Raw genomic sequence first — 21,570 nt, 5'->3', positions numbered from 1 at the left:
TCAGTTGCTTTATGGAAAATACTTAACAGGAAAACATTAACTATGTTTTACGAGTTAGTAGTGCGGGTAGGTGAAGATTTTTATTTGGATTATCATGCATGTTTAAATTGCCTCTTGGTATTTTACACCTTTATACATAGAGTTTTAATGCTGGCTTTCATAAAAGGGTAGGTGCCTTGCTGTGATTCGAGTATGATCCTTAAATCTCATTTTTACTGTCATCTGCCATTTACCTCCATATGACTAAAACTGAGCTGCTGATCTTAAGGAAAGGCTCACAGTTTACTGTAAGGCTGAGGTATTCAAACAGTGTGACGTGCCTCCTCTGTATGAAATGCAAAGGAATTGCGGGGGGGAAAAAAACTGGGGGAGTTGAGCCATGATATTAACAATGTGAACATTATATGCCTGTACACATTATATGATGCTAACAAATTAAAACTATTAAAATGTATAAAAGACACGCACCATATACAGAATACTTCAAACTGTTATGGCAAGTAATGTAATGAAAGTTTATGGTAGGGAAAGTAGTTCAGTTAATGCTCGCACACTGGGAGAAACCATGGAGATATTTCTACCTGCTAGTAATGATAAAGAAAATGTGATTGCAAAGCAATCTAAAACAAGTAGAAACAGAAAATATGATGATGCGTATTTGGAGTATGTTTTGTGTGTGGGGAATCAGGACTAATATCAATCGTAAAGGGGCTCTGTCAAAAAAAAGTTTGAATACCACTGCTATAAGGGCATGTTACTGAGCTGAAGGAGACTCTCTACAAAGCATTCTGTTTTCTTGGTTTGCATGACAGCAGATCAGACCTACTTATAAGATGAATCTATGATACAGGTCCAAAGCTTTGGACCTCACAAACAATTCCAATATCTCTTTTGGTAATTTCTATATGCCAAGCATGCCCAATGGTTTTCACGATACACTACACCTAACTATGTTTAGAATAAACATTGCTCAGTGCAGCATTTCCCTTTATACATACATATTTTAATATAGATTTGTAAAGTAAAAAAAAAAGTTTACCAAGTGTTGAGAAAAATAACTAAAAATCTTGAGGTAACAGCCTTTGAGTTACAATTAATAATTGCTGATATTTTTCCAGGATTACAACCTATGGTCTTAAAAAATCTGGAGTGATTAACAAAAGCCATCAGAATGAAATGCTTGTTCTTGTAAAGTGATCCACATATAGAAATACTGCATAATTATACAGCTATTAAAGAAGTCAGTATATCTACTACCTTTACTTCTGCCTCTAGAAACTGGCCAGGATATTCACTGATATGGTTGGTTAATTTCCATGTCTCAAAGCAGAGGGAAATCTCACCCTTTTGAGGTTCCCCACTATGAGATATTTAACCTCTAGCACCGACAGGCAGTCCCCAGGTTAAGAATGTCCAACTTACAGATAGCTCGTACTTATGAACAGACTGCCATGAAGCCTTTAGATTAAAAATTCAAGTTAAATGTAATGGTTCATAATAACAAACATGGGTTGTAAGGCTGGTTGTGTGTGCTGTTCAACAACATTTAACGTTTGATGGTCGTTGTGATTAGTACAGATGTTGTATGTTGTCTTTCTCTTTTCAGCAGACATGGAAGCAGATTATCTGTTTTGTTTTTTTCTTGTTTTTTGTTTTTGTTTTTTTTTTTTTCTCTTTTGTTTTTTTTTCTGTTTTCTTTCCATTCCTCTCGCTCCCTCTCTCTCTCTTCCCTCCTTCTCCTTTGTCCCCCCCCTCCCTCTCCTTCTTTTGAGGAAGTAAATAAAAATATAAAATAAAATAAAAAATAAATTAATAAATAATAATAAAAATAAAATAAATTAATAAATAAATAAATAGATACAGATAAAGTAGTCCCCCGCAGAGGGGGGGTGGAGGAGGGAATATTAAAAAAAAAAAAAAAAAATTAGTAGTAGTATTAATGCACTGTATTAGTTTTAAGATGTTTTAGTGTATTGCAAGTGTATAAGTGTTGTATATGCATAGAAAGGTAAAATACTATATACTAAGACAAACATTTGATTAACTGATGCTAAATAAGAACCATATGTACCTGTTCCGACTTACAAATTCGATTTAAAGACAGAATTAGGAACGGATCATATTCATAACCTGGGGACTGCCTGTACTTTAGAATTGAAGACTGATATGTATCAGCTAATGTCAAAGTGCAAACCTGACTCATCCCCAGTCAGCTTCCTTCAAAAATGACTGACTCAGGCAGACATGCTGGGGAAACTCATTATACTGTTAGTAGAATGTGTAGTTAGTAGAAAGTTATCATTTTCAGATTTTTATATGTGTCTATAAATTCATGGTGCAGCTGGTAAAACAATCACACCCCTAAAGGGGACACATCCCTTATGGAGGCACATCCAGGCCATATAAACATATTTAGTAATAGAAAAATACCTGTGGTTGAAAGCAGAGGTTGCTGGATTTCCAAGACTTTTTATAGTGAAATAACTTGAAGATTTATTTGAGACATGCATGTTTTTTTCTTTTCACTCAAAATTATATGTAAAATTTTAATAAATGATGAGCATCATCACCTACAGGTACAAAGTTGTAGTCAAGTTCAGTGGTGTGGAACTTGCTTGTCCTCACACTGGAGATGTGCATTTCCTCTCCTGCAGCCATCCAAAGATGTTCTTCAGGTCATTGAGTAACACTAAACCAGTGTTCATACATGAAATCAGTGATTGCTTATCCAATTGATGATGTACCCTGCCCTATGTCCTGGGCTTATCATAACTATCACTAAACACTGAAGGCTGATCAGTGGCACACCTCCAGAGGTGGATAGTTCAGGTCCAGAAAGTAAAAATCCAGACCAAGATTTTGTTTCAACCAACCAGTTGAGTACTCTGTGATTATGGGTGCGTTCAACTTCATGCAGCCGCTTACAGCGCTGGCTTAAAGCAATGCATTTTGGTCCTGATGCAATGCATCATGGTTAGATGTTTTTGTCCAACTTCAGCCGGCGCTGCAAAATGTCACCACGCGTCACTAATTCACATGGTATAAAAACCTCACGAGAGCAAGACGACTTAAGACAGATGGTGCAGCACCTCTCAGCCGGCTGCACAAACTGGAACCGCCTCCGTGATGACGTAACTTTGCCCTTATTGGCTGAAGATTTTAGTCACACGCATGACGTTTCCTAGGCAGTTCCGATGTGTTATCTGCTATTTTTCTCGAAAAGCATGTAAAGCAGTGAGAACTGTTTTTGAGTTAATTTACCTGGTAAAATTAAGTTTAAATAAATGACATAAAAAACATGTGAGTTAGTTGTTTATTGTTAGTTAATGTAATGTTGCGCTGTTTTATTTGTTAAATCATCTAGTCTGTGAAGAAGGCATTCAAGTAAGAATTCCATTGTACTCAGTACATGACAATAAAAACTATGAATCCTTGAAATAAATGTTAGTTACTTCAGCATTAGTTCAAATACAAGAACTCGTGGCCAAAGGTGGAAATTAGCGGGAGAACATTTCAAACTGGATTTAAGGAAGCACTTCTTTACACAGCGTGTAGTCAGAGTATGGAATAGTCTTCCTGATAACGTAGTGCAAGCTGAATCCTTGGGTTTCTTTAAATCAGAGCTAGATAAGATTTTAACAACTCTGAGCTATTAGTTAAGTTCTCCCCAAGCGAGCTCGATGGGCCGAATGGCCTCCTCTCGTTTGTATAGTTCTTATGTTCTTATGTATTTGATCTTTTTCCTGGCAGCTGTCTTTTTACACAGGGCCACTATACACAATAGTATATTTTTTTTCCACTGCTAACAGTTTAGATCAGGAGTTGGTTACTGTGAAAGAAGGAATGTGCATGCAGGTGATATTTGCATAGATTTATGTATACCCTTGGCAGTGCTGCCATAGCAGTTAGGTCTCGCAGACTACGAGGAGTAGAAGTTGTCTGACTTGGCTTCAGTCAGTTTATACTCCACCCCTGCAGCCGCAGGCAGATCGTGCTCCACGTCCCGTCAGCTGCAGACAGACCTAAGCCCAAGTCGAACGCACCCTATGACTGTACTCAACTGGTTGGTTGAAAATCTTGGTCTGGATATTCACTTTCTGGACCTGAACTATCCACCTCTGCACACATCCTGTTAAGTAAAATGTTCAGTCCATGTCAAACCAGCACTGCTAAAAGGAAGTTTGGGGTCAGATGGGTTGTGCAGCCATTTAAGGATGTAGCTACATTGCAGGGATCGATACATTACTCACAACTGTAGCTCGCTTCTATGCTACATAAAAACTGATTAGTTTTTGTCCAGAGCTGTTTGTATGCAAATTAACAATCAGTTCTTCACATGGAGCACTACATTAATACACTGTAAAAAAAAAAACCCTGACTACATATTGCAGCCATCTTTATCTGTACTAATCAATATACTAAACTCTGCTCCCCCATTCCAGCACAGTGTGGGGCCTGCTTGCAGAGAAAAGACCAAGTTGAATGTCCTGCTGTAGTCTGTCCAGTCCTCCGCTTTCATCTCTGTTTGAAGTGCTTAGAAGTTTGGCGTGATAGCTGGACGTTTAGGTCGGGTGCCCTGACATAAAGCATGCCGGGGTTCCGTTGTTAAACATGGACATGAGATGCTCTTCATCCATTGAGCTCATGCCAGCCAGGTCATCCTGGGGCCCTGAAAGGCTGACTGTGGCCGAGGGGCCATCCATCATACCCTCGTTCTCCAGGAGAGTGACTATGCTGCTAGGGTAGTTCATCCAAGTGCTTCTGCAGCTACTGTGGTTAGCCAAAGAGTCAGTGGCACTGGAGCTGGTTCTTGGGGGTGTCATGTTGGTCACCATGCAGGAACCTACCACATCCCCTGCCTGTCCACTCTGACTCAGCATGGCCTGGAAGTCCTCCGTGTTGATGCTGTCCAGTGTGCTAGACACCTGGCCATCAGTAAGGCTGGGAAATTCAGGTAGGTCCTCTTCTGGGCACAGCTGTGAATCTGCCCTAAACTGCGGGGCCAGCATGCCGAAGGAGGTGGTGGGTTCTGTCGGAGCTGCCACTCCCCATACCCTTGATCCACTCAAGCTGTCTACACCCCTGGTCACAGAAGCAGTGGTACGCGCCGACTCCTGGCTATTGGAGAAGCCAGTGAAGCTGAACTCATAGAGGTCGGTAAGGTTCACAGTGTGGTACTTCTGGGTGGGTGCAGAAGCAGGGTCTGTAGTTGGGGCAGGGGAGGAGAAGCTGGACACTGAGGCAGCCTTGTTTTGAGATGCCAAGGGAAGATTGTTCTGGAATTGCCAGGATTCAGTGGAGGGTGTGGCCTCAGCTTTGGGTTGAGCAGAGAACAGATGCCCTGGCTGGGAGCTGAACAGTGTTTGTGCTTGGGCCTGGACCTGCACTTGAACTGGGACATTAGGAACCACTGGATTTACTGTGGAAGACAAAACAATTACACACTTTTGTTGGGGCATCTAAATATAAAAGCAATGCAACAGTAATACAATCTTCAGTCAATTAAATTAAACTGCTTTAACATATAAAAAATAATTTGAATTCAAAATTTAAAACCTAAAAATCTGTTTACATACACAAAAGCCTGTTTGACAGAGGAGAGAAAGGACAATCTCTATTGTTCTCTTAATGATGCTATATCACAACACACCCATGTAAAGCGCCTGGGTGATTTGTAAAAGGCGCTATGTAAAAATGAATTGAATTGAATAATAAAAAGGTCTTCTGTATTTACTGAATCATAAATCAGGAAAATAGCTTTCTAAGGAAATACTATGTGAGTAGTTATCACAGCAGTTTTTATACAGCGCAAAGGTATATTATAACATGAATATTCATGTTTAATAGAAAAAGAAAGTCCGGGACATTTGGAACAATGCGCTTTGGACAGATGAACCTGAAATTGATTTATTTGGACATAGTAACAGAGTTTGGCGTAAACCAAAGACATATTTTGAGCAAAAGAACCTCATGCCAGCTGTGAAGCATGGGGGTGGAAATGTCATGGTTTGGGGCTGCTTTGCTGCAGCAGAACCTGGCCAGCTCACCATCATAGAATCTACTATGAATTCTTCATCATATCAGAGGGTGCTTCAGGACAATGTGAGATCATCTGTCCAAAAGTTGAAGCTGAAGTTGGGGTGGATCATGCAAATGACAATGACTCAAAACATTCCAGTAAATCTACCAAGGAATGGCTTACAAGAAAGAGTTCTGGAATAGTCAAGTCAAAGCCCGGATCTGAATTCTATTGAGATGCTGTGTGGTGATTTGAAGAGGAAGTGTATGCAAGGCACCCTTCAAACATCACACAGCTTAAGGAATTCTGCATTGGAGTGGGGGGAAAACTTTCTGCCAGTTGATGTCAGGGATTGACAGATAGTTATAAGAAACGTCTCATTGAAGTTATTTCAGCCAAAGGGGGAAATACTAGCTATTAGGGCACAGGGTGTCCTAACTTTTTCCTCAGTAGGCACTGGCATCTTAGTTAAATTCTTTTGTGAAACAAGTGAATCTGTTTCTTGTTTTTTCAAATCGGTCATGCAATTAAATCACCTTTATCTACAAATATAATTTGAAACAAGATTTAATATTGATATGTTGATATTTCTTAATCAAGTACTAAATATTTAATGGGTGTCCTAATTTTTTTACATAACTGTATGTGACCAATCCACATCCGACACTTACTTGTTTAGTAGTTGAGGAGTATAAGAACATCTAATAAGAGAGTGACGATCTGAACATATTTTACACTTGAAACACCTAATAGCACAGCAATTTGCAATCTTTGTAAAAACAATGTTTTAAGAGGGGGGAGTAGCATTTAGTGGAAAATCCCTCTAAACAAAGCGCACACAATTGTGTGAGACAACGCAAGTAATATGAAAATAGCAATGGATGATATGGGAGTCACTAGCTTGGGTTATTTTGTGCTCTCGCTGCAGCTTGTGACACACGAGGGGCTGCTATTCTAATGCAGTGTAAGTGATGTTGTTGCCATCTATCCATCCATTTTCTGTAACCCTGTTCAGGGTCGCGGAGGGTCTGGAGCCTATCCCGGAGGCAATGGGTGCAAGGCAGGGAACAACCCAAGATGGGGTGCCAACCCATCACAAGACTCACACACCCTTCACTCACACACCCTTCACATTTCCAGTTTCTTGGACTATGAGAGTACCTGGAGGAAATGCCACGACGACAGCAGGAGAACATGCAAATCGCAGGGCATTCGCCACTTGCATATACTTGCTTGGAAGATACTGAAATTGAACTACAAATGCTTCAAAAAATGCTTAAATCTGTTCCACCTCGTTTGTATGTTATGCATTTTTTGAGTAGCCCAATCAACAAAGCTTTTTTTGGCATACTTTTTTTTCCATTTTTATTTACTAGTTTAAAAAGAGGTCAGGTATCAGATTAGTACTTATATCAGCTGATACCCTCTGTTCAAGTATCGGATTAGTACTTATATCAGCTGATACCCTCTGTTCAGGTATCGGGCTTGTATTGGTACTGAATAAGTGGCACTGGTGCACCTCTAAAAATACAGTGGTACCTCAGAACTCGAATTTAATTCGTTCAGAACTCCGGATCGAATCCTAAAAAGTTTGAGTTGTGATCAAATTTTCCGCATAAGAAATAATGGAAAACCAATTAATTGGTTCCCGGCCCCAAAAAATCACATCTAAATATGTTTTTTTTTAGCATTTAAAAACAAAATGAACTGGATAAAACAAGAAGAGCATATACTGTACTAAACACATCTAAGCACATTTATCAAAACAGTAATTTGTAAAGTAAGGAAATAAATGTATCCAAACAATGTGTAAAGTAAAAAAAAACAAAACAATGTGTCCTGCCCCGATCGCCTGCTCCTTCCGTGTGCCACGCCCCCTCGTTAAGTAAGTAAGTAAGTAAGTTTATTTATATAGCGCCTTTCACAGACAAAAAGTCACAAAGCGCTTCACATACAATATAATATACGATTTCACATAGTTTGACATTATGACACACAAGTAAGAACATACATACACAGCACGGACGGTAAAAGCTCAAGTATAAGAAAAGAAAAAAAAAAACCCTAACTATCCTCAGCACACCTCAAATGCTTGCCTAAAAAAAAATGTCTTTAATTGATTTTTAAATGCTTCAGCTGACTCAGCAGCACACAATGCTGATGGAAGGCTATTCCAAAGTCTAGGCGCCACTGCATGAAAAGCACAGTTAACCCCGTGTGGAATCCCCGTGTGATCAGCTGTTTTCATTAGCCCTCTGTATTTCGTCCGCATTTCAGTTTGTTTCCCCAGTCCGGTCATTGTATTGTCCGTCTGCGTTTTGCCTGCCTTACCTGTAATTAAACCCCATATTCCCCGATACCCTGACGTCTGTGCCTTTGTCTCCGTCCCCGCTCGGCACGACAATATTATTATAATTAAAGGTATTAATGGTTATTATTAATATTAAAATAATCAATAAGAAATCTTTATTTTTAAATGTATTTTATTATATAATAATAATTACTGTTACTGTCTATCATTGTCTAAATGTATTTTTACTGTCTAAATATATGTATTCAGCTAGTGTAAACATGCACGGTGCTATCACAGCGAATGCGAGGCTTAGACTGAAGCATTAGCCTATGTTTCCGCTGAGAGACGTGCCGCGTGACTAATTTCCCCGCGTGTACAAGTTATCTTAGGTTGGAATTATCTTAGGTTAGATTCAGAGTGAGTTCTAGGTAATTTTTTTTCAAATAGGTTTGTTCGACTTTTAAGAAATTTGAGTTATAATGAGTTCGAGAACTGAGGTACCACTGTAATATGTTTGAACCTTTTGGCCCTAATCAACATAAGCAGTTAGAAGATGAAGTGATCAGGTAAGTTATTATGACTAGTTACATAGTATTCATACTAGCAAATTCCAGGAAACTGCCATGGCAAATTCTGACAGACATACATTCCACATTCAATATCTGGCACTTAAGGTGTAAGGAAGGGCTCATGTACTGTTAGGTTTTGGCCAATACAATCATTCTGCTCATTCTGGTCTTGCACTACATTTTATAGGCACTCATGAGCCTTTCTAGGCTTGGCATTTATGTACTATTTAGGTGCTGCAGGGTGACGGAGTTATGGAGGAGGGCACGGTACCTGGCTGCCCCCTGGAGGACAGATGTGGCTTGGACGTCACTGTTCTTCTGGCAATGTTGATGGCCCTCCTTTCTCCGGCAGTGGGTCCTACCGGCCACACATATTAAGATGAGTCATGTGACTGCAGCTACCCTGCTGCCAGCATTCATCATACGCTACCTGCTTGGAAATGACTGTCACTGCCCGTTCACATACAAGATAACTACCAAATTTTATATGTTAATGTAAAAATATTTTAATATATGACATTCTTAAATATTTCGTAAATTTCGTAAAGTACCTCAGCTTTTTAAATGGCACATTCTACACAATGTATACATACAGTACACTAATACACTACATTAGTTGCATTTTAATATAGCATTAGAATAATACAGGTTATTTTAAAGGGAATTACGCACCAGACACAACGTTGCCCAACTTCAAATTCTGAAACATTCCTTCTGTGCGTTTTCTTTTCTCCATCACCCTGTACTCATCTGCATGAAACATAAAATATCACTACATCAGTCAAGATTTCGATGTCTATACAGTGAGATGTTCTTTATAATGTCAAACTGTGTGTCCGTTATGGATGTCCTCTGTGAGTGTCCTCTGTGAGTGTCCTCTGTGAGTGTCGGCGACCATCACCTGGCTCCACAGGCAGGTACTGGAAGTCCATAGGCTCGCTGACCTCACGGTCAGAGGGGCGCCGCAGCTGGATCTGGACCCGCACAGGCTCGGCCAGATTGGGGTTGCTGTAGGGAGGGGTACGGAAGACGATGGCCACCTGCCGGTGAACATCGGCCTGAGAGAAAGAGCCCTTGTCCTCCCAGGAGTCTTTGAAGAATCGCACTTCAATGTCCTCTGGGGGGTGAAAGTTTAGCTGGACTTAGGAAGGTGGTGGAGCTGGGGCCCATACAACATTTCAGAGCATTTCCAGTCATACTGCTGACATGACTTTACTGCAGGACACAACTTGACAGAGATCAAGAACTTACATCCTAAAAACCCATCTTATAAATTTTATGGTGACTTAGTCCTTAATACAATATTTGTTTTAGCTATTGACATAAATGACTGATTAATTAGTAATTCTATCTAGTTTCATTGACGTGAATTCATTGTCGTGTTACTTGAATTTTGTCATACATTTTATTAAATATTTAAATCACATCTGATTTCTTAAGTGCTCAGCTGTACTTTTTGACCAATATCTGCATTTCAAAATTGAAAACACCAGCTGCTGTGCATAGATAAGTCTTGCTACTGATGAGCCAGTTAGTTAGTTAATTACATCATACTACAAATTACATACTGTGTATCTGATGAGGACCCAGAAAAGATCTGGGGTGCAGTCTTCAAATGGGGCATGAATTTAACAACTTATGCATTTCAGTTTTTAACAATAATACATAACAAAAGGTGATACACAGACAGACCTTTCTGAACTTTATCACAAAGTAGGAAGACTTCATCCCCGCCTCGACAGTTCCCAGCATTCCTATCAATTCGGCAAATCTTCAGCTCTGCTGTGTTAGGGGCTCCTAAGAGGAGGGAGGATCAAAAAAGCGAAGAAAAAAAATCTTTTCTTGTCCACCTTTCCAGCTAGACACTGTCAGTGTCAGACTGCTTGTGACAGTCATTAGACTTGTGTAAACCAGCAATGTAGCTCATCTTGTTTCAAGACAAAAAAAAACACTTTACAATCGCACACTTTTTTGGCAAGCGCTCTTTCGTGACGTTATGCTCAGCGTGTGTGAATGCGAAAGCAAACTTTTCACTTGCACCAAGTGGTTTGCCACTTGCCGTGTGGACACATTCGTGCGCGAAGAAGTTTCCAGAAGTTTTCAGCACAAGTACCTTGCACTTACTTTTTCGATTCAACTCATCCCAAACCAGCACTATAGGGTTTAGGTTGGGGGATTGTGAGGGCCAAGTTTCAGTGCCCCTCCTGAGTAGGGTCCCTGAGATTAACTTTTTCGTTTGTTAATATGCACATTTGTATATTTATGCTAAAGGTAAATGTCATAACTGTGAAATGTTTGCTGTGGAAGGTGTATATTCCAGTAGCATGTAACCATGAGTATCGTGTAAATTGTTGGCTTGTTGGTAAATTGTTGACTGTCGCTGCTAGTTTTAAACCAATAGCGGCTGTTAATAAATAGATCGTCTTTCATTTTAAAAGAGCTGTCATCTCCTTCATTAAATTAACTTTGCTGCAATACATGTCTGGCACTTTATGAGGGTCTGAGGCATCAAAAACATTCTGCGCTCCCTGCCGTTGTGGACCTTATAATATAGATTATCTAGACTAGTGTAGACTACCATCTCTCCTTCTCCCCCCAGATAATACATTTGTTTATTGAAATGTTTCCCATTAAATCTACTTATTGTGAGGGGTTTGCAGAGCCATATTTGGCAGCCGATGTTTGGTCTGCCGAGTGTCACCCTATTTACATTGCACCCAACCCCCACAGCCCCCCATGTACGTGGTGGGCCCACAGGAGGGCGGACCCATGTAAATCTTTTGATTTCTTCCTGGTTGGGCCCTATGGGAAGAGGTCTGGCCACCAGGCACATGTCGACAATCTCCCCTCCCAGACTTGGCTCAAGAGCAGGGCCCCAGTATCCCCAATTCGGGTGGGGTCACATGATCCTTTCTGTTAATCTTCACAGGGATCTATGACAACTGCATATTGTTTGACTGCTCACCTAGGACCAATTTGCTTTGGAAGACCCTACCAGGGCCAACTGCCCCGAACAACAAAGCTCCTACGATCATAGAAGCATAGAAACCCCTCCATTAAGATAAGGTGGCGATTCACAAAGCATTTATAACTCTCACAAGGATACCGGTTCTTGGGAGTTTGCACAGCCAGTCTACATGTGTTTTGTGGACTTGGAAAAGGCATACGGCTGCTTCACTCAGGTCCGGTGAAGGATGTGGAAGGAGTATGAGGAGGGGTCACATGTACTGTACAACATAGGTTATAACAATCACACACATTTAACTAACTGTCTATAGTGGCAGAGCAATATACTTTGTTTTAGTTCTTGCCACATGCTGCACACATGGTAAAATATCCACTTGTCCCTCAATAAATTTTAATATTAACGAGAAAGTGTCTGCGGCAGCATACTGGTCCCAAAACCATACGTATTCTATCCAGGGAATACAGTGATGAAAACAATTATATTTTTTGTGTTTACCTGTTTGGTCATCATGGGATGACCCTACCCTGTACCGCGTTTGAATGAGTGACGCTGTGTGTCAGTCTGTCAGCGGTGACAGTCCAGTTACCGTGTGACAAAAACTCACTGTTGTCATAGATGGGCTGCGACACCACAGGCTGCAGTGAGTACAGCTGGCTGTTCGGCAGAGTGATGGAGGCCTGGAAGCAGAGCCGTACTGCGTTCAGGTCAAACTCTTCCGCCCACACCTCCGCCTCCGGTACTGAAACACAGCACAAACACACCCCCGCCATCTGTCTTCATCTGTGGAAGAACAGCAGAGCGCAGTAGGAATGTATTTGTGGAATAGTATGTTCCTGAAAGCATGTACTAACTTTTAAAAGGGTTGTTCTGTGTCTGGAGCCTGCAGGAAATGGCATCATTCACGTCTTTCTTCTTCACACACTGTATTCCCAGGTTCTGAAAACTGAAATTAAAAAATGAACCACCAAGGGACTCTTCATTGAAAATAAAGTTCAGTACATTAGGTGCTCTGCTCAAGTCTTAAGTCTGACATTTATTTAAGTGTTGATTGTCAAACAAAGCAAGTATATTTGTTTTGGCCCAAATATTAGATGACCCGATTATAATCCACTCCATATCTATATATGGGTCCTGGGTCCTTTCTGTGTAGAATCTGCACTCTCTCCCCATGTTCGCGTGGGTTTTCGCTGGGGGCTCTGGTTTCCTCCCACCGTCCAAAATCATGCGGGATAGGTTGATTGGTGGTTCTAAATTGGCCCTGTAGTTATGTGTGTGTGTGTGTGTGTGTGTGTGAGCCCTGCAGTGTACACACACACACACACACACACACACACACACACATATATACATACATATTTTAGAAGAACAATAAGAAGTTAACCATGTCATTGAGAAAAAGCAACCACAGGTAATTTAATTACGATAAGTGTGTTACACAGCAAACATTCCAAAAAACAAATGAATTGTTTAGGGAGGGAGAATAGATAGTCAATATTATAAACTCCACAAGCCTAAATATTGTGGTGAGTGGTTGAGTCATTTTAATAAAGGAGATGACAGCTCTTTTAAAACGGAAGTTACTTTATTAAAAGCTAATATTGGTTGAATCCTAACAGAGGCACAGACAAGAAATGTTATACAGTTATGACATTTACAATTAAAATAAATACATGAATACACCTAACAACTAATACACAATGAATTGACGCTATTTAAAGATATGCATGGTGTGGTGCAAAGCATGTAGGAACTGCATAATTAGTCCTGCTAACCAACCCTGCAGCGTCACATTTATGTCAGCCAATCGTGGACAGTGGGTGGGATCAGAACAAATGAAAACATTCACATTGAGGACCCTTCGCAGGTGGAGCACGGAGCATGACGCCACTCAAATGACATTATATTGCTAAAACTGCATTGATTCTGACGATTACATTTGAAGTGTACGGCAAAGAGGCAGATCATTTACACCATGTACTGTTGCATGTGTATAATGATATTTTAATTCTAATTCTAAATTAATAGACTACCCCAGTTTTTTTTTTTTTTTTTTTAAGAAAAACACTCTTGTATTCTAGCCAAAACGGTACTCTCAGAATCAAATCCTGAATATTAACCTTATCACACATACACTCCAAGCACACCTCCTCACACAACATACACACCAAGTACCTGTGCACACGTCTGTCCTGCAGTGTGGCCTCATAGAAGCCATGTTTGCAGTCCTTGCCAACCAGCTCATGGGGGTGTGGCTTGTAGGGGTGGTTCTTAGTTACCAAGGAGATTCTCACATGGACAGGACCAGTGTAGTTATGCACCTGCAACAGTAAAACAAAGAAATGATACCTGTAGTTCTACGGCTCACTCTGGCCATACAGACTGATGCCACAGTATGGTTTAGTGCAAGGGTGGCCAATCTTAACCACAAAGGGCTGGTGTGTCTGCAGGTTTTTGGGATAACCTTTAGGTCAGCTGTTTGAACCCAGGGGTGAAGACTCTTCAGCCAGTCAGTCCTCTAATTAGTAATCTAATTAGGAAATTGCAGTGAAAACCTGCATGCACAACGATCAGAGCATAAAGGCCAGTGCCAGTGCCTGGTAGCCGTAGCCTGGACAGGAAGAGACTCAATCACTCACTCACTCCTCACGCAATGACATACTTGTGGTCTTGGAAAGACTGGTCTTGCTAACTTGCCTTCCAAGAACAAACTTAGGGCACAAAGAATCACAGAATAGGTCTCATTCAGTGTGGATGCAATCCTTGATATTTGGAGCAGAGCAAGACCAACATCCGGGGATTTTTACCATCCTCTGTACTTGTGTTCTTAGTATTCAAACTGGTCTTCGGCAATAGAAGATGACATAAAACGGGTACACAAGAACACAAGTACTGTAAAGTACACATACTGAGACTCACTCCATGTTTCTGCACAGAATTTTTGTGCAGTCTATTAATTTAAATTAACCCTTTCAACCCTTTCTGCATATTACCTTTTTTCATCAACTAAGATAAATAATACTTTAGCTTGAATAACATCGCTCTGTGGACATCAGTTTTGTTTGTGGATGGTAAGTGTCAGCCACCAAATTGGTTATAAATTGGAAAGAAAGAAAGTACCACTACAATTGGTAACAAAACATTCGGTACTCATAGTTGATGTGTTGAATACAGAACAAATGGGCAGAAGTAAAGATCTGAGTGACTTTGACAAGGGCTCCATCATTATGGCCAGATGACTTGATCAGAGCATCTCCAAAATGGCTAGACTTGCGGGCGCTCATGGTCAGTTTCAGTGACATGATTGATTGATGGTCTGATTACGCCCTTGTCAAAGTCACTCAGATCTTTATCTCCATTTCTTCTGCATTTAACATCTTGACTACGAGTACCGAATGTCACGTTACTGTCTAATATATCCCAGATCTTGGCATGCACCGTTTTTACATTATTCGCTTCACATGGGGGTGGTCGTAATGCTTTGGCTAATCAGCATATATATTATAAACTTTATATATTATAAATATATTATGTTATATTTATATATTAGGACTGCTTGTTTATGACAAAAATCAATCACAATTATTTTAGTTAATATTGAGATCATGATTATTTAACATGATTACACACTGACTTTGGAAATATCAGGCATTTATTGAACGTTATTAAAAACTTGTCTTTATAACAGTGGATTTCTTTGATCTCTAAAGAGACAAATAAAAAGGGCTCCGTATTTATAACACAAGACGAAACTGCATCACTGCAAGACGAAATGCGGCAGAATAATCGTTTTACCTTGATTATTTTGTTCTGACAATCTTTGGAAGCCAAAATCCTAATTGAAATTGTAATTAAAATTTGATTAATTGCCCAGCTCTATTTTATATGTTTATATATATTTTACAAACATTTATATATATATATATATATATATATATATACTGTATATATATATATATATATATATATATATATACACACACACACACACACACACACACACCAATAATACGGGAAAGGCATATTGTTCAAGGTGTACCCCAATGCTGCCGGGAATATGCACCAGGTCCCCCCACAACCCTGACCAGCATAGCTTATTAATGAATGAATGATTGGATAGACACAACCACACATATATAATGCAAAATGTATGCCCTTCAGAAAATGATAAAGAAATGTTAAAGAAATGGGTATGAATAGTTAGTCATTGTTCTGTAGCATAATGTATTCCAAAAACAAGGCTAATAAGATGAAGCCAAGTTACTTTCAATGTGTCCCATGAACACTTTAGCTTGTAAATTTTATGCAGTTTGACTACTGTTAAAACTAAACACTTAATTCCTGTAATATCAAGTACATAACCAAAAACTAGATTTCCAGGAAGACAAGCAATGTCAACATAAAATACAATATCGTAATATAACAATATAAACCCAGGAATCAAATACATAATTAAAAACAAACATGACATACAGGATGAAAGTGTTCATGGTCATGTGAGTTTTCTATTTAATTAAGCCCTCAAAAAACACTGGTTTTATACAGTGTGAAACACCACATGTGGACAACACTCTTAATTAGAGGTGTTGGCTAATTGAGCCCCAGCTGTTGCTGACACAGGTGTATAATTAAGTACACAGCCATGTAATCTCCGGCAACAATCATTGGCATCAGAATGGGTGCAGAAGAGGTTAAGAACTTTCACAAGGCTCTCACACATCCTGGAAAACCGGAAAAACTGGAATTTGTAACAAATCATTTTCCAGTAATGGAAAATGAACAGACTGTCGACATGTCCTAGAAAATAAATGGGATGTCCTGAATTTTTACATGCACGATAAAATTATAACCTAGTCATATTCTGAATTTGCAGGCTTTTATAAAAGTTGACTATTATATTTGCTTTTCAGTAGGCTAATACCAAATCCAAATCCCACTTTTAGTAGCAATAAAATTCAATAAAATCTTTTGTGGAGGAAAAAAAACTTTATGCAGAAATTATGCATTTTGCCGTTTAGCTAAATCATAACTACTAAGCGGGAAAACCTATTGAACATCCAAGATGTTATCTTATGGACATATACAAGACGGACACCATTCTTGAGAAGCTTGATGATGTTCTCATTTTCTGTGTTTGGTGTGCTTGGTTACAATGCAAGATAAGACATGTTATGTTGTACTTCATTCAACAAGCTCCAATTACAGTACTTTAAAAATCATCCGTTGATTATTAGTGTAATTACAGGAATATTTTACCAAGAAAAAACTTTTATTCCTACAATCCGGGGATCATGTAATGCTATACTCATGTATATCATGTAATGCTATTCAAATATAACTATCACAAAGCACAATTTTGCTTAGCCAGATAATGTGTCAGATTTAAGTAAGTCAGGACTCAATATAAGTGAATGAAGATAAAGTCCAGAGAGAAACGTAAGGCACGGTATCACTAGAGAGAGGCAAAGAGGTACAGCAGAGAAAGAAATAAGCTGGTCTTGTTAGCCAACCCCAGAGTCCTGGGGCCAAACGAGAGCCAGGAGCACAAGCAAAGTCATCAAGGTTAGGTGGTTATGAATTAGGTCCATAAGACATACAATGATTTTCTGTAGTATAGGGTATGTAATCATGCTCATTAAGTAACACTACTTCAGTTTTGGTGCAATTTGAATGAAACAGACCACAGGCCATCATGTTCAGTAACTGCTTCAATTTTCAGGTGTACAGCTTCATCCATATAATGTTTTTTTGTGAAATAGAAATAACATCCATCAAATTCCTTTTGAGATATCGTGTTCACAAGGTCCAGTGCCTTCTGCAGTCACCAGTCTCAAAATTTGGTCAATGTATTTGGTTAGCTCCAGATCTTCACCCACAAAAAGTTTGAAATTTGATCCGTCGACTACCAATGAGACAGAAACAAATGCAATTCCAACCAATCATACGGTAGAACAAGCAACTTATGGTGAACAAACACACTGCAAGGTTGGTTGATTGAGTTAGTGGAGCACATCACATGGTACTGTTTTGATAATATCATTTGTCTAGTATTAGTTCAAAATGGGACACAGCATTTTATTTTTCAAAACGGATGGGCTGGTCACTTCCAGGCATGTCCAATCTGCCCACTAGAATGAGTGGTGAGGAAGTCAGGAAAAACCCAGCAACAAACAGTACTGTCGACATATTATTAGTTTTACGCCTTACAATTAAAAAAGTTATTTTTGTATTGTTATTTATTAAAATTAGATTTCAGTTTGCAGCCCTTTGAATTTCTTGTCTTTTTTTCATGTTCTGAATTTCTTTAAGGGGAATCCTAATGACATTTTAAGAAAAAATGAAGCCTTGAAGTAAAGAAGTAATGACATTATCTGTGCTACAAACCATCCTTTGGCCCTCAAAACAAGCTGCGGATTGCTAGTAATTTGATTTTCACTGTACACACTAGGGGTGTAAATCACACCTTTCCTCGTGATACCATACAATATCGATTCCTTAAGCCAATGGTTGGATTTTTTTTGATACCTCAGAAATTCCGACGATATGATACAATACGATACGATTCAGTTCGATACTGGGGATTGTATTCGAAATAATGAAATTTCACACAATCCTTTACACTTCAATGAATCAAAATATAATTAGCATTTTATCATATTTTATCGGGAACTATAAACAAAATCTAGTGTAGTCAAGTATGTCCCATAAATCAAGCAAAATAAAGTGCAATAAGGTAAAAATTTTGGATGGATGTAGATTAACATGTTGAAATTTTTTTTTAATTAAGTCTTCTCCAGACAAATACAAAAGTGTAACCAAAAGTATGTCCATAACTGTCATGACCTACTCGTATGACCCAGAACTGTGCGCTACGCCCCTCATTAACTTCGCGTGCAATCCCGAATGTTCCCAGCTGTTTCTTCCTAGTCCTGTGTATTTAAGTCCACGTCAGAGTCTGTCGTCCAGATCTGTCACTGAAGTTTTCCCCGTGTTGTGTGCTGTGCTTGCAATAAACCCCCCCACCATTTGTTGGATTTCCGCCTGCCTGACCCTGATTCCTCGTTCCCTGCTCGCTCGCCGTAGCTACGCTGGGATACAACAATAACAAATAAAATAAAGTGCAATAAAGTCAAATAAAAAACATTGCATGGACAGACATGCAGAATGAGGAAGATCAACATGACTGACTTCTGCGGTGAAACAAGTATGTCAGTATTCTTCTTTGAGAAGTTTTTTTTAAAAGAAAAATTAAATGGTCAACGTGTTCAGGAGATAGGACGCTATGCTCAGAGCACACAATGTCACCTGCCGTATTAAACACACGCTCTGAAGGTACACTAGCTTGCGAGCTACTTATAAATGATCAAGTCAAAATGATCTACCTACTATATAAATGCAAAACATATATTTATGTATAAAAAATATTGAGTATTCTTTAATATTATTTATTATTATTACTATTATTCATATTAATATCCCTTTGGGATGAATAAAGTATTTTTGAACTGAACTGGGATTTTAGTTCCTTCACCTTTCTATTTCTCAGCTTGCTTTTCGGAGGGAAGTTAATGTCGTAGTTTTTATGAACAGTCCGAAAATGCCGCTCCACATTTCCCTTCTTCGGAATAGCCATGGTAGACTGACAGATGAGGCAAATGCACTTCGAATATGACATGGTGGAAAAAAGTGGTAGGTTTTTGGCTTCTTACTTGGTCCAGCTCCCCCATTCATTTTTATACCCTTTCTTAAGTTAGGCTAACTAGGCGACTCGGTAGCTTGCAGCAGCTGGCGCGGTTGAACGCGTCATCCATCCTCTATTTTTTATGCCATACGGTCTACCCAGACTACCTTTGCAATCGACCAGTAGATCGCCATTGACGTATTGGGCACCCCTGGTGCAGACCATGTATACGTCGGAGTGGATCATGAAAACAATACTGGAACAGGCGAGAAAATAAAAACGCACTTATCGATATTTATGCGGTCATATCGATGCATCGGATCGTTTGCCGTTGAATCGATATATCGATACAAATCGATGTATTGTTACACCCCTATTACACACAGTAGGTAAAGCAGACACGCTCACCTTAATGGCAGGATGAGTCTTTGTGGTATCATTACTGTTCTCTCCTGGGATGCTTCCTGCTGATCTGCCCTCACACTTGTACCTGAATCTCATGCCTCTCTGCTTGGGCTGCTCAATGATCTCCAGAAAAGGGGGGCCTGTGGGCAGAGACAGAGGAGGCGGCGTGATGTCACAGGCCAGTTCAGGTCCCCTGCATTCTCCTACAAGTCTCCCGAAATATGGATGGTTTTGTTTATTTAAAAGAAAACAAGTCATGATTCTAATGACTCATTTGTCAATACTCAAGCCACAGAAAGTTCAATCATTTCACCATTCATTCCAACAATCTCAATTGTTAGAAATTCTTTGAAATTATAAATACAACTAGTTGCTGTGGACACAGGATTGTATCCCTGAGACTGCCCTATCACCCTCCCTCCCCCATCTAATCCCTACTCCTCCCCCACACCATCCAGCCTCTATCGCTAGCACCCCTACACTAAGTTTGAAAAGTATATAATTTTTCATACTAACATCCCATCCTTACATTATACTACTGTTTATGGTATTTAGACTATTTTCAAAAGCATTGCTACTCCAGTATTTTGGCGCGGGGGGGGGAAATCCCTCATGATAAATTTTGCAGAGCGACAATACCAAGGTATAACGTAAATATTTCTGTAATACCACCCAAGCCTACCCAGCAGAGTATCCCCACCTCCCCAGTAAAATCTTTATTAAAAGCTGAATTTTGTGTGACTTGTCTCAGTGTAATCAGGTTCACCAGATAACCTCTATTCTTTCTTGTCCCAAAACTGACTAGGACTAGGGCTAAGCAACACAATTAAATTCCCCAACAATAAATTACACAGACCAGCTATTGGATTGCTACCGATAATTTTAGAATATCCATACTTTCACATTTCCTGTGCTCACAAGATGGCTCCTGCAGCCTCCCTTTCCATCCACTGTTGCCTAGTGCTACAGGTTTTGTCTCTGGTGTAAGTTGTCCATCCATATAATATTTTTGCAAAGTGGTAATAAGATCCATCAAAGAACAAATAGACTAAACAGAGTAATAAAATCAAATAGTGTTATGCTGTTTACAAGATCAAGCACCTTCTGCAGTCACCCATCTCTTTATTGCCACTAAGCGCTGTTGCTTCAGTTTTGGTGCAATTGGCTCAAAATTTGAGCACTTCCAGATAAACACTCATAGCATTTTTCAGCAAAGTTTGAAAAGGTAAAATAATAATAATAATCGATACTTTATTGATTCCCGTGGAGAAATTGTCTTCTTTACGCCTCCCTCAACTTGCCCTTTGTAGAGTAAGCTGTCCACGAAGGGCAGCCCCCTGCAGCGGTGCCCAGGGAGCTGAGGGTTAAGGGCCTTGCTCAAGGAGCCACAGATGTGCTGAGGCTGAGTTTGAACCAGTGACTTTTTGATTACAGGCACACAGACTTAGCCCACTGAGCCACACACTGCCCCCATACTTTTAGTTACAAGTGTCTTCTACAGAATCCCTTGACAAGGTCAAATGTCATTTGCTTTCGCCTTTCCCTTTGCTGCCACTAAGTGGTGTTGCTTCAATCACAGGGCAATTTGTATCAGAACCTACAATGCGTCTTCAAAGTCTGAAAAAAATCGGTCAATTA

At 39.6% G+C, this 21,570-nt stretch overlaps 1 protein-coding gene across 1 annotated transcript in view; it reads right to left on the bottom strand.

The window, feature by feature from the left end:
* Window positions 1-323: 323 nt before the first annotated feature.
* LOC111851986 (putative transcription factor p65 homolog) overlaps window positions 324-21,570 on the bottom strand; it is a 28,479-nt gene continuing 7,232 nt past the window's right edge. The window contains exons 3-11 of the mRNA XM_023827407.2: window positions 19,936-20,072; window positions 14,022-14,167; window positions 12,701-12,792; window positions 12,454-12,588; window positions 10,574-10,678; window positions 9,783-9,998; window positions 9,554-9,631; window positions 9,153-9,239; window positions 324-5,419 (exon numbers count right to left, since the gene is read on the bottom strand). Coding sequence (XP_023683175.1) covers window positions 4,563-5,419; window positions 9,153-9,239; window positions 9,554-9,631; window positions 9,783-9,998; window positions 10,574-10,678; window positions 12,454-12,588; window positions 12,701-12,792; window positions 14,022-14,167; window positions 19,936-20,072 — 1,853 coding nt within the window. The 3' untranslated portion in view covers window positions 324-4,562. The remainder of the gene's footprint in view (window positions 5,420-9,152; window positions 9,240-9,553; window positions 9,632-9,782; window positions 9,999-10,573; window positions 10,679-12,453; window positions 12,589-12,700; window positions 12,793-14,021; window positions 14,168-19,935; window positions 20,073-21,570) is intronic.

Source organism: Paramormyrops kingsleyae, chromosome 10 (assembly GCF_048594095.1).
Source record: "Paramormyrops kingsleyae isolate MSU_618 chromosome 10, PKINGS_0.4, whole genome shotgun sequence".
Lineage (NCBI taxonomy): Eukaryota > Metazoa > Chordata > Actinopteri > Osteoglossiformes > Mormyridae > Paramormyrops > Paramormyrops kingsleyae.
Note: the sequence above shows the minus strand (reverse complement) of the source record. Positions and strands in the feature narration are given on the sequence as shown.